The 17,540-nt window shown below is 37.5% G+C and overlaps 1 protein-coding gene across 1 annotated transcript; it reads left to right on the top strand.

Moving 5' to 3' along the window:
• The first annotated feature begins 1,345 nt into the window (after nucleotides 1-1,345).
• Nucleotides 1,346-14,937, top strand: LOC140244799 (neuronal acetylcholine receptor subunit alpha-10-like). Its single transcript, XM_072324413.1, has 7 exons — nucleotides 1,346-1,487; nucleotides 4,080-4,228; nucleotides 6,373-6,417; nucleotides 9,653-9,762; nucleotides 12,286-12,539; nucleotides 13,526-13,810; nucleotides 14,309-14,937. The coding sequence occupies exons 1-7, from the start codon at nucleotides 1,346-1,348 to the stop codon at nucleotides 14,935-14,937; spliced, it is 1,614 nt and encodes a 537-aa protein (XP_072180514.1).
• The last annotated feature ends 2,603 nt before the right edge of the window (nucleotides 14,938-17,540 follow it).

Below are 17,540 nucleotides of genomic sequence, written 5' to 3'. Positions count from 1 at the left end.
CCGCTCTGCTCCGTCAGTACGGCACTGCGTCAGAAAGTGCTACGGGGGGCTGTCCAGTGCTCACTGAAAGAGTCACTAGACTAGAACCTAGCAAATTTTGTACTGGTATATAAAGAGCTGAGGTAACGATATCAGGCCTAATATACCACTTTGATGCATCCAAATACTAGTAGTAATAAGTTACAACACAGAAATGCATGAAAAATATTCACCTCTGTACTCGAGTTGGGCCACGGCAAAGCAGTCTTTTCGAACGTGCAATTCCACAGCATGTTGGTATTCATATGAATAAAAGCGAAGACAGATCGAATAATATGTTTCGTCAGACTCAGACAATATAAATACCTGTATTATGGACTTTAAAAAAATGTCATATTTAGAGTCACGAAATAGTGATATTGATAACAACAATGGAGTTAGATTCCCTCAAAGGTCTTCTACTGACCTAAACATACATTTTTATCAAATTTCCTTTAGAAATTAAATTAAGATAAAAAATCTTCCAGGTTTCATCAGCTAACAAGCAAAAAACAAAAAACAAAAACCGCTTTCTATAAAAGCCTGATCACATCCTATTTTTTTTTTCGTTCGGGTGCCACTTCCGGGGTCAAAAAGAGGGGGGGGGGGGGGAATGGTTTACCCTATGTATTTCTATGTATTGTGCAAAAAAGTGGGGGGGGGGGGGAGCCCCCTCGGCCCCTGGTTCCGCCGGCCATGTTCAGTGAAAACATACAATCTCAAAACCCGAAACTGTCCAATTCTATATATTTTTGATAAATTCTGTCATCGTTTGTTTCATTTGATAGGCAAAATCATCTCCAGTCTCCACATTTCCACTCTCCACTCATCTCTCCACTATCCCTTATAGTTTCCATTTTCCATCACCGTCGATTCTTTTCCTTTTACTTCAGATCCAAAGTATACGGGAAGTTCTCTCACTTTTTTCATTTTGTTTATCTCACAGTTTATTCTCATTTCCTTATAAGATCGGAAAAATATTAACGGATATATCACGCTGATAGCGCACCTATCTGTGGATTTGAATGTTTTAGCGCAAAACGAGCTAACTTCATTCTTATTAAGTTGAGATATTTGTGATTAAAGCTACTAAAAACAACGAAAATAATAAGAAAATACAGGACATCTTTAATCATAACTTTTAGGATACACCTTGTAATGTCACAATTAGCTGATAAGTGAGGTATACTGGAAGGTTTAATTTTGTTCTATCTGATAACGGACTTCCTTTGAAATGTTCAAAAATGGCACTTAGCTAATTTTGCAATAAGACCCTTCATTTGGCAACGCTCGTGACAACGAAAAGAAAGAAAGATAAAACAACAAAATGAAGCTCAGCCTGTATGAAGAGACTAGAAGGTCGCTGTTGATAAATAGAGTGATGTGCCGACACCTTGTATCACAACCCGGAGTGGCCCTGGCCATAACAGGAGTCTTTCACTTTAGCGCCTCTTCGCCTTTGGCTTTCGGTGACACATCGGCTCCGAGTCGATTCCTTACCCGACACCGCTGGTATCGGTGTGTTCCATCACCGACCTTCTGTCTGTAACACTGAGGAATGAGGAACGATTCGAGTAGAAATGGAGTGTCCATCAGTTTGTCGTCTGTCCAGAAGAAGATGGTTTCTAGCTTTCTTTATTGGCATTTTGCTGAATTGTTTACATGGTAAGTTTGGGGAGAGTTAATTCTGCTTCTTAAAGTGTGTGTTTGAGGGTTTTGTTTGGTTTTGTTTTTCTTGATGCTGTATTATAGTAGGCCTACATGTATTCTGTCATTGCTGTTGTGTCTTTCATATCATGCCTCTCTGTATTTTACTATTTTTGTAAGTATCACTAAAATCACAAACAATAGGACCCACTCGGGTAAACAAAAAGTTGACAAATAAGTTTTTTGATGGAACCATGCTTTGTTAGAATGTAGGCCCTAAGTGCTCATAAAAAACAAACGAAATTAATTTTGATATGCACTTTATATCACGACAAAGAGGGTTAAAAGGCAGTCTGGACGAAAATGCTCCGACGAAACTTTTCGGGGGTCCTTCTATTTTCATAGTATAGGCCTTTATAGGACATTGGCCCTTTCAAATAAAAGGAAGATAACATAATTTCGCCTTCGACTGATTAACAAATTTTCCTACATCGACAAAAATGAACACTGATCAGCGTTTTAATTTCATGAATTTGAATAATTTTGCCTGGTTTTATTCACTTCCCTTTAAGAGGTAACGCAAAATTTTCACGAAAGGAAAAAGCAAGATACAAGGGACACTTACAAACACGTGCAAGTTTCATGGCAAAATACTCACATAAAAAACAAAAACCTGTTTCAGTTGTATCCATTACCCCGTGTTTGATAATGACAACAAATGCGATTCATGGTCACATCGAACGTCTTATTTAAACTCACCAGCGTAACATTTTGTCTTGAATGTCTTGAATGATAATAGATGATGACTTATTCACATTTCATGAGCAAGTTCCGGCGATTTCTGCACTGCATTGTTCAGTTCCCATGATAACAGTAATACGCCACAGACACAGCTTATAATTGCTGCCGTCAGTCGTCAGTATAATTGCTGCTAACCGGTTCTCAAGTTGTGCGATTCCGAGACAGGACACAATCCCATATCCTAATTAGCTGAGTTTAACTCGATTCCATTGTCAAGTTAGATATTAAGATTAAACAATGAATACGAATAGAAATTAATCATAACAGTGAATACTTCGTTAACATATAGTACAAGAAAAAAAAATTGACTACGCAAGTCTCGATTTCGCAAAAACATGTCGTAAAAAAATATGAAAACTAGACTAGGCAAACTTGCGACTCATTCCAGCTTCTTAATTGGTTTGCTCGTGAAAGATATTACAAACTGTGATTTTTAAGGAATCTAGTAAGGTACAGAAGTATACAGAACCGCAGAGATAACCTCTTCTTTTTGATCTCTGTATAGAATACAGTATCTCGCAAAAGTCATCCGAGTATTTCTGAAATGCAAGCGATCAGTGATGGCCCTAAAATCTAATTACCTGCCCTCTGTGGCGGGTGCCCATGTAATGTCCCGGGGACATTTTGGTAGAACACGATGTTGTTTGAGATTCTCACAATTGCCGGGACAGCGTTGCCCGCCGCCTCTCTCATCTCTTTTTCTTCTCTCACCCAGAGATTCTATCATAATCCTTTCCCGTTTTTGCCACAATATGCCTGAAGCTCAATATGAAAATCGAGTACGCTAAGATGACGGAATTAAATGTTTATTCTTCCATATTGGCATTAATTAGCTTCCAGTGTACTAACAGTACATGCTTTCGAGGTCAATACCATCGTAAATTGGATTGAATCAGCTAGGAATCTAGTCTGATTAGCAATATTTGATTGCATTTACCCCGTTTCCCAGCTAATGCTGTTTGGGTGGCATGAAAATCAACAAAACAGACAAAAAGAAAAAAAGTAAAATGTTGTTCAGCAGTAATCGTTAACTGTCTTGGAACCTATTCGTTTAAGCACTGATTTACAAAATACTCGCGATAAACCCTCAGCAAAAGAATATGAAAAAAAGTAGAATCTCTTGATAGGTTTGATTGTCTATCATCAAAGCTTTGAATTCTTCGTTTATCAATGTTTTACAGAAATTTTGAGTTAAGGTCATTCAAGATAGTCCACTTGTTTGGTAATATACAGTTATTCATAATATCATATTATCACTTGACATGAATATTAACAACCTGAGTCTTATGTGATTTAGGCTGGAAAGGAATATTACTCCTCCAATCACCCTTCCCCACCACACACCCGTAAACTCAATTTTACTTTGAATCCAAAGAGCGAACATTCTCGATACGAAAACGGAAGGACAGAAGCGGGAACCGGTCACTAGATAATTACCCACTTTAAGTTAGCTCAGAAAAAGGTAAAGTGCTTTTGTTCTTATAAGGAGTGGACAGGTATCCCAGATAATCTCCGTCTGAAAAAAAAAACAAAAAAAAAACAAACAAACAAAAACAAAAACCAAATATCATCCAAATCATTCAAGGTATTATGATTTTTCAATCACATTTCAGGTCTCGTTTCGGCTTCGCCCGAACAAAAGCAGCTGGTGGAGGACCTCTTCATCAACAACAAGTACAGTAGAATCGTGAGGCCTGTTCTCAATGAGTCCTACACGGTCAACGTTACGCTAGAACTCGACCTCGGACAAATTAATCTTGTGGTAAGTTCCAGATTTTGGTTTGTTCTCTTTGTTTGATTGTTTTTTGACTGTTTGATATTGATGTGTTTGTTCGTATAATGCTCATTCGTGCTCCATTTTAATATATAATGATTGATTGAAGGAAATGAATGTTATCGCTCATCTATCACAATGTTAGCGGAGTTGGGGTACCCCTGGGGGCACAGGTCCCGGTCCACCCCCCCCCCCCCTTGCTGGTAGCTCATAACACGCTTTCAGGTAATTCCACGTCATATCATGTCACTAGATTCACAATTGTGTGTGTGTGTGTGTGTGTGTGTGTAAAGTCATCAACAATCGTCTCCGTATAAATCTGCATCATATGATAATGGGAAAGACAGGGATTTTCTCGAAGAAATATCTCGATTTTTTGTTCTAAGTTTGGTGTAAAATGATGGACAATATTTCCGCGTAGTATAGAGACCGTATAGGCCTATCATGCTGACATCTATGCCCTACGCAGGTGATATAAGCTGGAAAATGCCTGATCATCTAACAGAGTGGTATGCATATCTCTTGAACAAAGACAGAAGATTGTGCAAAACTTTCGTCACAGCAGTTATTAGAGCGAATAAAGACCTCTTTCCCCTTTCACTGACACAGCACAAAAACAATAACCAACCAAACAGTTCGCCAAACAAACAAACAGCATGAGTGGCATACCTGTATTTTTCCTAAAAGGGATATCAATCCCCCTCTCAATAATTCATTTGCAGTTTCTATGACATTTGACACGTTTGCTTTGCAAGAACCAAGAGAAGAAATTGATAATAAAATAATATTATTATTCATTTGTATTAAACAAAACGGAAGAGTATGTTCTAAACAAAACTAAACGAATCCATTCCTTATATATTCATGCACTGAGGAGTCATAATAATATACTAGTAACTAACTTCAGTTGTGATGGTGATTAAGTGTAAAAGATATACAAAATGATCCGTACGTAAACTAGAACACTAGTATAAGCAAATACATTTTGATGCGATTGCCTAATTCATTCAGGAAACTCATGTTAGTGGTAAGAGACGTTACGGACACGGCTTTATCAGCCAGGCTCAGGGGCAAGTTTTTGCTGAAGTCAATTTGCTGATCGCAAAATTCATGAGAAGCATTCAGTCTAATTATTATTTCTCTTCTTCAAGATAATCTGGCGTGATGAAGGTCCCCTATAACGGAGAGAACACAAACAAATTTTACACCCGCCCGTTCGCTATTACCGGCAAAATCATTACGGGTAACATTATGCAGGGAAGCATACTCTAATGGCCGTATAATGCAGCAGAAATCGCATTAGAGACACTAGAATACCTCTCGCGGTGTGTGTAATCGTGTTAGTGACTCTTGGCTAGTTTTCAGCCACCGAGGCAGAGAAAAGAGAACGACCCTCAAAACTAGAACGTATAGGGGCAAAACTGACCTTGTTCAACTCGGAAACGCGATTATTATTATGTTTTCTACTAGATACAATCAAACCCTATCATAACCATTATCTAGGTTATACTACATAATTACATCCTTATATAGTTTTACTATGATATTCATAAAATCATTCTATACTTTATTACATATCACATCTTAAATATCATATTGTACATTATGATCGATCACATATCATATAGATGCATATTATGTTCATAATGTTGATTGTGGAAAATATTCATCACTAAGACGAAGAATGATAAAGTTCATACGTGTATCAGTGTGTGCATAGTCACACGTAATATATACATCGGAATGTATTGGTATACTTATGATAAATGTAAATCTTTTTTTTTTAATCTTTTACTGTGGTGACATACCGCCCCTTTCGGACTCAATGTCTTAAGTTTCTGCATGAGACAATGTCAGTGGAAACGTGTATTTTATCTTCGAACTTAAAAAACAAAACAAAACAAAACAAACTAGTAAAGCTCATAAGACTGATACATTATGAAAATAGAAGTGATGACTTTCTACAAAAGAATTTCTTCAATATCACAAGCAATTATCATTTAAAGACACCTCTCTCTATCTCTCTCCTCTCTTTCACTCTGACTCCCTCCTCCTCCCTTCATCTTCTCTCTCACTCTATCTCTCCCTCTTCTTCTCACTCTCTTTATCTGCCTCTAATGTCTCTATTACAGAACGAAAAGTTTCAGACGTTAAGCACCATGGTCTGGTTGACACAGGTGAGATATGTAAAGGAATATGACATATATATATATATATATATATATATATATATATATATATATATATATATATATATATATACATACATACATACATATATATGTATATATACATACATACATATGTATATATTTCACTTGAAGAGTTTGTTTGCAAAAACCGATAAGTCCATATTTGCCAAATGGAGATATTTGCGATTAAAGGTCAAGAAAAATAGAGAGAATAATAAGAAAATTTTTGCTTCTTTTGACCATAACTTAAAAAATATACCTTTATATGTAGTGACCAATATATCATTTAAAATGTATTATTTTGTACTTTATGACAGAGATCGTACTTCAAAATCTTCAAAAATGGACTTATCGGTTTTTGCAAACAAACCCTTCTCATATATATATATATATATATATATATGAGAAGGGTTTGTTTGCATTATAAGACAATATGATTATTATATGGCAGCATTATGATATAAGAATTTATTTATATATTTTTTGGACATATGATGTTATTCTGATGATGACTGGAGGTTAGAGTGGATATTTGTATTGAATTGAATGATTGATTTGTGTATATAAAGGAAAGGATTGAGAAGATTGGTAATATGTGAAATTGCATTATATATTATATGACACATCAGGTTATTCATATAATAATCGTTCTGTTGGTAGGTCCTGACGAAGGCCCAATGACGGGCCGAAAGCTTGACAAATAAAAGGGAGACTAAGATCGAGAGCAACGTCCCGCCTCAGTCCAATTTCTTTCAACTATATGCATCCAACAATGCGGCACCGCGTACGTTCGGGACCCAGGGAACTATTTCTCACATTATATATATATATATATATATATGCATTGTCATCAACGATTTTCAAACTTTCTGATCAGAACTATGGTGTTAGTTTGTATTTGTTTGTTGGTAGATGTCATTAAAGATTTAAAAAATTACTGCACAGTGAAAACCTTATTCTCTGTCATCAGAACACAATTCGATTTCACCACACCAAAATCAAATTGACTATATAATTATATAGTTGTCTTGAACGAGCGAAAACGAATATAATGATCTGTTACCTTTGACTATAGATGTCTCGCATGTTCTGATTCTATCTACCAAAACACGTCCCAGTGCCCTTCTTGTTCCCTATCATAATTTAGATTTAATTTGAACGTTTAATGTCAACACCCTGTTTGGATGAATGATGTTCTTAAGCGAACACACCATAAACAAATTGATATGCCTTTGCGGAAAATTGACCTTGATTTGTTTTTAACACTAATTCAAGCTGCGGAGTTATAGAAGCACATTGATATCCAAATAATTTTCTTTCAGGCGGGCAATTCGATTGATTGCTCATTCGTCATAATGGTGCAATCCTCTCCCATATCACCTGACGCTAAAATAGTCTGTTTCTATATATCCGTTGTCCTATTTAATCAGGCATGGCTAGACGTCTAATCCACTCTGATCTCACTGAACTGTTCTTAAGCTGAGGATCTCATTTCATCAATTTGTCACATATTATTAGATAACTATGGTCATTGGTGCGTTGTAGACAAGTATCTAAGACGATAAAAAAATCCAATGAGTTTATTTTTGCAAGCTCATGCCTACCATGGTGTTTGAATTGCTAGATATCACTAACCTTGGTCAAATAGGGCTTCAGCTGATTTTTTCCCCTGTAAATAAGGGTGGACAATGAAGTAGAATGAACCTAGTAAAATAATATCTTTGACATCTTCAGATTACTCTCTGACATCACATCAATGAGACTTTTCTAGGCAGAAGCAGTACAAAGTAGACCAAAAGACATAAGTAGACCATAAGACATAAGACTTAGGCCGCGTTCATGCGAATTTCGTAGCCAGAATCACAAACATGAATCATGATTCAAAACGGCGTTTCAAATCACGGTCTCAGCGGAAGAGCGTTCATGCGGGCTTTCGCAATGCTGATTCTGGCTCAGCTCATCCTTTGCCATTGCGCAGCGCACTGCGCAGTTTGACCTTGTCTCTGCAACTCGAGCCAGACCTCCTTATTCCAGCCGTGCAGGCCTTTACATTTTTATTTCGGTGAATACTTTCCGATAAGCTGTGGCATTCAGGCTCTGCCCACAGATCGAGAAACAGATCGAGGAATAATCCTAATTCTTCGTCTCTCCAATTGTTTCCCTTGGTAGACACAGCGCTGCAGCTATTACTTTTATCAACTCAATCGGAGAGTAATTACATGTATTATTATATTAAACAGTTAACGTTAGATACTAGCATAGAATCGGTGTATGGCGTTGATGTAAACAAACAAGTGCAAGTATGGTACCAAAACACGATTCATAAGACGTACACAAGCACGCGAACAGAACTAGAAGCTGTGCATGGGATACCCCATGAGACATGCATGTGCACAGCGCACAATGACGTCATAGAATCATGATTGAAATCACGGTTGCGTTCATGCGGTTTTTGCGATCGTGATTGTGGCAGAATCATGATTCAAAACGCCCTTTTTTCCGCGTTTCAGATCGGCGTTTTGAAACGCGTTTAAATGGAAAAATCGCATGAACGCAACGCAACTAAACACGTTTAGCGACTAAACGTGTTTAGAAACGCAATTCTAGTTTCGCATGAACGCAGCCTTAAGACCATTAAGACATAGACCATTAAGACCATTAAGGCTTAAGACCATTAAGACTTAAGACTTAAGACATAAGACCATTATTCAGACCTATACAGTTAAGTAATATCATCATAATTATATTGCTTGTCATTCAACTCATTACAGAATCATGTATTATTATTATATAAGATCAATCTGTTTTGATTTATTGATACGTGCTGTTTTGTAAGAACCTCCTGAGGGAAATCTGTGTAGCAATCTAACAAAATAAAATGTACAGTATATAATATATTTCAAGATAGATAAAGAAAATACATAAGTGTGAATACTTCGAACATAGAGCTCTGGCACATTGCAATATGATATGTTTAGATTTAGTGTAATTTGTTTTGTTCTTTTTTAATAAATCTATGACTGTGTATGGTAGTTATATTCCAGTGCAAACTAGGTATGCACGACAGAAGAAAATAAATGAGTCATATCTATAATGTTTTAGCTGTAGGCCTAAATATTTGTTTTTATTCAAACCTTCTCTTCCTCACGTTCATGCATGTGTCTTCCGCTAATTGAATGTCTCTGTCTGTGTTGTTGTTGCTGTTTGTTTGTTCTTTTAGAGATGGCGAGACGAGTATCTGATGTGGGATCCTCTAGACTACAACAACCTGACTGTGCTCAGGATACCTGCCAGCAAGATATGGCTCCCAGACACCGTGCTCTATAACACGTAATTCATTTATCTCACCTTACATCCATATCTCTCTCTTTCTCTTACTGCTGCCCTCCACTCTCTACACATCATTATGATTCACAATCTCATGGTATATAATTTCATTATCTATTCTCTCTATTTGGCCGTTAATGTTCCGTTTATTCATTCAGAACTGTTGGTCTATGGATAAAATTTATCTATCTACATACAAACACACACACACACACACACACACACACACACACACACACACACACGTTATGTATGTGCATATCACATATCTACATTAATATATTCATCTGTCTATATTATCTTTCTATCTACCTACATATCTACAGTAATATATTCATCTGTCTATATATCTTCTATCTACCTACATATCTACAGTAATATATTCGTCTGTCTTTCTATCTACCCACATATCTACAGTAATATATTAATCTGTCTATATATCTTTCTATCTACCTACATATCTACAGTAATATATTCATCTGTCTTATATATCTTTCTATCTATCTACATATCTACAGTAATATATTCATCTGTCTTATATATCTTTCTATTTATCTACATATCTACAGTAATATATTCATCTGTTTTATATATCTTTTTATCTATCTACATATCTACAGTAATATATTCATCTGTCTTATATATCTTTCTATTTATCTACATATCTACAGTAATATATTCATCTGTCTATATATCTTCTATCTACCTACATATCTACAGTAATATATTCGCCTGTCTATATATCTTTCTATCTACCTACATATCTACAGTAATATATTCATCTGTCTATATATATTCTACCTACCTACTACAGTAATATATTCGCCTGTCTACATATCTTTCTATCTACACCTACATATCTACAGTAATATATTCGTCTGTCTATAATATCTTTCTATCTACCTACATAGTCTACAGTAATATATTCATCTGTCTATATATCTTTCTATCTACCTACATATATCTACAGTAATATATTCATCTGTCTTATATATCTTTCTATCTATCTACATATCTACAGTAATATATTCGCCTGTCTATATATCTTTTTATCTACACCTACATATCTACAGTAATATATTCGCCTGCCTATATATCTTTCTATCTACACCTACATATCTACAGTAATATATTTGTCTGTCTATATATCTTTCTATCTACCTACATATCTACAGTAATATATTCATCTGTCTTATATATCTTTCTATCTGTCTACATATCTACAGTAATATATTCATCTGTCTATATATCTTTCTATTTACCTACATATCTACAGTAATATATTAATCGGTCTTATATATCTTTCTATCTACCTATATCTACAATAATATATTCATCTATCTGTATATCTTTCTACCTACCTATACTTTCCTATTTTGTCTGCCTGTCTTGCCACAGCATTATGCCCTCACTATACTGCCCTATTTCGACAAAATCAAAGAAGTGACAAAGATACATTTTCTTTCGAAGCAAAATGTACGATAAAAGCCATTTTGCATGTGTTTACATTGATACAGTGCACTGTATTATGTTATGACGTGTAGACTTGGCTAGCCTTTTTTTTTTTTTTTTTTTTTTAGGATGAGGCATCCAAGTTTATACGTAAAACGTATCAGTTCCAATTCTAGAATATTCATAAATCATATTTTGATGATTGTAACTTGCTTGCTGTTTTCAGAGTAGAGCAGAAGGGTGCACGTCACGAGAATGACACCCATGAGTCATACAGCCTATACGAGTTTACAGCCTACGAGTCATTATACAGTTCATGAGTTCGACACTAAGCAAACAAGGCCCAAGAGACCGACACATTAAACCCCGTGCGTGTTGTATCTGTCGAACTCGTGGGCTGTTTTTACCTTGTGTCGGTCTCAGGGGCTTTATTTGCCTAGTGTCGAACTCGTGGGCCATATAAGACTCGTGGGCTGTATGACTCACGGGTGTCGGTCTTGTGGTATTACCCCGTTCAGAATAGCTGAAAAAGAAAATAGAATGTCTCGAACGACCAAAGCACAGCGAGCAAAAAATAATTCATTTTAAATTCAATTATTCTTTATTTGCTCATTCATCTGCACATGTCGCATCATAAGAATTGCTATGTAAAAATGACAACATACAACTCAAACATTGTTTGTATTATCACACATACAGGATAGTATGTAATCGAAACAACATAGATATAGTGAAATATAAAATAAAACTATATAATATAGTTTAGTGTTTAGTGTCTGTATAGATTGCGTACCAGGAATGTATCATTAAATTAAAGGTGAATAAAACAAAGGAAATATTGAATTGATAATTGCTATTACCATGATTACTGTCTGTACTGTAATTCAGAATTCTTGTGTGTTTAACACTAAACAAACAATCACATCTGATTCTTTAATATTTCTTTTATTGGGTGTGTATATCTCTGCAGGTGTGGCAATTAAAGAGTGATATAAATTATCATATAAAAATGTCAAATTTTGTCTTTTTACATCCTATCACTTATCCTCATCGACCATGTTGTCGATGTCGAAGCCGACAAAAAAGCAACGACCAACTGATGACGGTCGAGACACTGACCATCGTGCAGTACGATGGGATGATCGACTGGAGCGCGCCCCTTACGATGATTAGTGAGTGCAACATCGACGTGTACCTGTATCCGTTTGACAAACAGGAGTGTAAGCTGAAGATGGGGTCGTGGCAACACGACCGACGCTACATTGACTACTTGGAGGGAAGGGCTGATGCTGCCAATTACAACTATAACGGCGAGTGGGATACACTCGGTAAGCATTACATTGTGTCCACTGAATGAATCCGCGTTTTTTAGATTTATGCCAAGCGAGAAAAAAGGTTTGAAATACGGGGATGCTACCTTGGGATTATGTTAGATTTTATTGTAAGATAATGATTTGTAAGAGGGAACCAAAGACCTAAATCTCAACTCATCGACCTTGAATAATTGCGTACCCTATACTAACCTCCTTATTTGGTATGACATTATTCAAAGAGTTAAAGAGCAATGTTTGTAGTCTGTACGATTAGAAATGGATGCATCATGAGCGTCGTCCAAATAGCCAATGAATAGCTCAGCTAAAATAGAAAATAATGATTTCAATAGGAACACAACAATGATGATAACGTTAATGATAATGATAATACAAAAAATGAAAATGATAAGAATTATAATAATAAGGATCGTCATTTACAAAGGTATCTTCTGAAAAGCCTAAAGGGTGTTACGATGATGTGTATACACGGGTGCACGTCACGAGGGCCGACACCCACGAGTCATACAGCCTACGAGTCATACAGCTAACAAGTCATACAGCCCAACTCGTGGGCTGTTTTTACCGGCTGTACGTCACGAGACCGACACCCACGAGTCTTACAGCTCACAAGTCATACAGCCCATGAGTTATACAGCTAACGAGTCGTACAGCCCATTAATTAGTTCGACACTAAGCTAACAAGGCTTACGAGACCGACACATTAAGTCCCGTGTTGTATCTGTCAAACTCATGGGCTGTTTTTACCTAGAGTCGAACTCATAGGCTTTATTTGCCTAGTGTCGAACTCATGACTCATGGACCTCTTCTCAGTGTCGAACTCGTAGGCTGTATGACTCGTGGGTGTCGGTCGAGTGATGACTCCGTATACACGTACCGAACAGCTATGGAGATACTTCTGTTTAACATTAATAATGTCACAGAATATCGAACCTGCGCCGCATGAATTTGTATTTAACAAGAATTGATTCCTCACTCCACAGCTATCGTTGCCCATAGCAACATAAAAGTCTACTCCTGCTGTCCAGACAAAGAGTACCCGGATGTAACCTTCACCATCAACATTCGACGCAAGCCGCTGTTCTACATCGTCAACCTGGTCATCCCTTGCGTGCTCATCTCAATGATGTCCATGGTCGAGTTCATTCTCCCCTGCAACTCCGGTGAGAAGGTCTCCCTCGGTATCACAGTGCTGCTGTCGTTGACGGTGTTCATGCTCGTCATCGCCGAGAACATGCCGGCAACCAGTGACTCCATCCCCGTGTTGGGTAAGTAGAACGGAGAAGGGACAAACCCCTTCCACTGCGCAAAGTTAAAGTCCGGCACGCTTTTTTTTTTTTTGGGGGGGGGGGGGTGGGGGAGGAGGGGGGTTAAGATAAGTTGAAGTGTGCAAATCTCGACTATACGCCCACTGACGAAATCAATTTCACATAACCGTCTACGACCGTGATGAAGCGTATCTTGACGAATGATCTTGTTGCTGATGATGCTGATAATATCAAATAGTGATAACAGTGAGAATAATAATGATATATATGTATTTGACACTAATAGCAATATGACAATAACAATTACAATGATAATGACAATAATAATGATTAATAATGATAATAATCGCAACAATAAGCTGAAAACAAATGGAAGAGAAAAAACTTAAGCGACGAGATTTCACTTAGCCCAAGACAGCTTCACCAGTACCTCCTTCTATAAAGCATGACCTGTTCCCAAAGCTTTTAAGAGTTTGTGAATTTTCTTTTGATTCACAGCTCGATACTACATCATCACCATCTTCCTGGTCTCCTTCTCAACGGTGATGACAGTGTTAGTCCTCAGTCTCCACCACCGGCGCGCCCCCGTACCCCGCTGGGTGCGTCACGTCTTCCTTCGGGTGCTCAGCAGCATCCTCTGCATGAGCGTGGACTCCCCAAAGTGCGGTGAGGGTAGTTCCTACACCCATCCGAGTGGAACACCGAGTTTGCACGGGAGCGGCGGCCACTTTGAGCTCATGCCGCAGATCAGCAGCCCCGCCTCGCTGTCGCCTTCCTCCACCGACCATATGCTGAAGGAGGAATCGGCCATCAACCAGACGGGAGACTGTTTCGGTGAGACTGACCCCGGCATGCAGGGAGTGGCCAGCGGGGTGGCTGGCGGGTCTTGTGGTGTAGGACACCATCACCAGCCGCCACCACAGAGATTCTCGTGGAAAGACCGCGCCTTCATGGACATCCAGACCAACCTGAGGTTCCTGGCTTGCCGCTACGCCGAGCGCGACAGAGACGAACAAGTGACGACGGAGTGGCAGAACGTTGCCAGGGTCGTCGATCGCTTCTTCCTCATCATCTACCTGATCTGTGTCGTGCTCATGGACACAATTATGGTCCTCCAGATCAAGTGAAATACTCACTCGAACATCACTCGCCCTTTTTGTCATCTAACAGACAGAACCTATTTCACATTTCCAACGGCACGTTAACAAACATTAGCAGGCCCTTATACCCCTGATTAGAAAGCATCCATGCATACATAGGTCTATGATGTACAAATGTATAAGTAGAAAGGCACACATACAAGCACAAACATATGCATAAATGCATACACACAAATAATTATATTTATACGTGCTATGCATACTACTCATATACCTAAACATTTATACATACACACATACATACACATACACGTAAACACATACAGTACTATCCGTTACGCATAGATACACATTCGTACTGGCATAAACCCTAAATTAAGCGTTATCTTGTATTTGAATCATATGTTGGCAAATTACATTTTGTTTTCTTCAATACAATGTATAATTGAATGAGATGTAATTATAAGTGCATACAAGACACTTGATACGATCTCAAATTGTGATAAAATTGTATTTGGTTTGAATGGTACATGTATTATTGCTGGGCAATATGTATATAAAGACTACCATTATTATGCTAAGATCACACGCAACCGTATGAAGGGTATACGAGGTACCCCATAGGCTACATTCGTCCATATGCAAAGGCGATAAAACTGACAGTGAAAAACACGATCAAAATGGGCGCACAAAGGGAAACAATGTTCTGCATACAAAAAGGATCACACGACAAACGCAGATATAAAAATCAAGAGGGATAGTGCGCGATGATTTTAAGGGCTTATTGATGAAAACGTATAAGTAGTAAAAAGACTGACTTACGAGTGTACATTTGATTTTACCTGCCTGCGAATCCTTTTCTAGGAAAATCAGACTGCTTTCTTTCCTCGAGATGTGGCAGGTATAATTATAACTTATTTCGTTTTTCATATTTTGCTCGATTGGTTTCGAATTGGCCATTGGCGCCATGAATTTATACCGTTACATTGTGCTCTTATTACGCGTCATGCATATTAGCGTCCCCTGCTGATGCTGATCAATAAATGAACGACGCAAACAATGGCAAAGTAAAAGCACGATGCGGGCAGCAAAACTGAAAATCCTGGTAACGTACAGGGGTATAATGGGTCCAAAGAAAGTGAAGAGCGCAAATTCAGTGTTGATATTGACGAAATACGATTTGCAACAGACTTTTTCATCACGATTAACACTTTTAATGTCGCCGCAATCTTATTCATATACTAGTATGTATTTATCATTTTCATTTATTTATTTATTTATTTATTATTTTTTGACTGTGCGCTTGCACATTATTGATGGCCACAGGATAACATCATTTCTAAACACGCGTACCGAACTTTGTAAGGTTCTATAAGCATTAAAGGGACTGTGCAGTACTGGTTGAGGTAGGGATTCATGTTTTGAACATTCCTAAGTGAGATAATGAAAAGCCTCTTATGAATTATGAAAGAGCATGTAATTCTAAGAAGGATTCAACGTTTATTTGATGAAAATTGGTTTTCAAATGGCTGAGATATCCAAAAAAGTGCTAATAATAAAAGGCGACATGCCCCAACTTTATTGGATCTCTTTGTTTCATCTTGTTTTTGGATATCACAGCCATTTCAAAACCGATTTTCATCGAATAAACTTTTGATACCCCGTAGAACTGCATGCTCTTTGACATCTCATAGAGTGGTTTCTGAATATCTGGCAAAATGCTAAAAGCTAAATCTACACCTCGACCAGAACTGTACACACCCTTTAAGACTCATGGCTTCTCTTGACTGACTGGTTCTACGCCCTTCGGTAGTGTGGCTAGTTGTGCTGAACATTATTGCAATTGATGATAAGTTACTCCCTGTACATACAATACATACCACAAACAGATCAGCTCGAAGTTGACAATTGACAATGTTGACAAACTTGCCGTAAAAGTTACAAGAATAAGCTATGCCTAGCGGATGCATTTGACTTCTTTAAGATTTGATTACTGCACACATTGTTGATTGTGTCTTGTCATAACCATGCAGTTTGATGTAATATACTCATAGAACTCACACTGACGGAGATGTAACGCTTTAATGTTCAAACCGCTGGATGAGGAGACTACTAGAGGTTATGGCGTCATATTGTGTGGACAACAATACAAAGAAAATATAAAGGGAATTCTACAAAAATTCACTTTTCTAGCATAATGAAAGAGCATTTGACCAGCAGCTTTCAGAAAGCAGGGGGGGGGGGGTGAATAATTGCTACCCTTAACATATTATGTCAGTATCAAGTTGATGGAGTGTGTAATTTTCATGACAAATGAATTTTCGTGGAATTCCCTTTAAAGTTTCTTTATATTATTGTCCACACATGGCGCCAAAACCTCTAGTAGTCTCCTCATCCAGCGGTTCCAACACCAAAACTTTAAAAATTCGTAACTTTTGCATCGATTGTCCAATTTTCCTCAAACTTTCACTGATGTGTTCTAATGTTGCTGCATTCACTCAATCCACATTTCTCTTTGGGTTTTGGTTTCTTTTAAAGGTGTTGGTTTGTTGTCTTTGTTGAATAAATATACTGTCAACATTGGCTTCTTAAAATAGAATAGCATTAGAATCCTTATTAGTTGAAATCAG

This window comes from Diadema setosum, chromosome 21 (assembly GCF_964275005.1).
Source record: "Diadema setosum chromosome 21, eeDiaSeto1, whole genome shotgun sequence".
Lineage (NCBI taxonomy): Eukaryota > Metazoa > Echinodermata > Echinoidea > Diadematoida > Diadematidae > Diadema > Diadema setosum.
The sequence above is the reverse complement of the archived record's forward strand: the minus strand, read 5'-3'. Positions and strand labels throughout refer to the sequence as shown.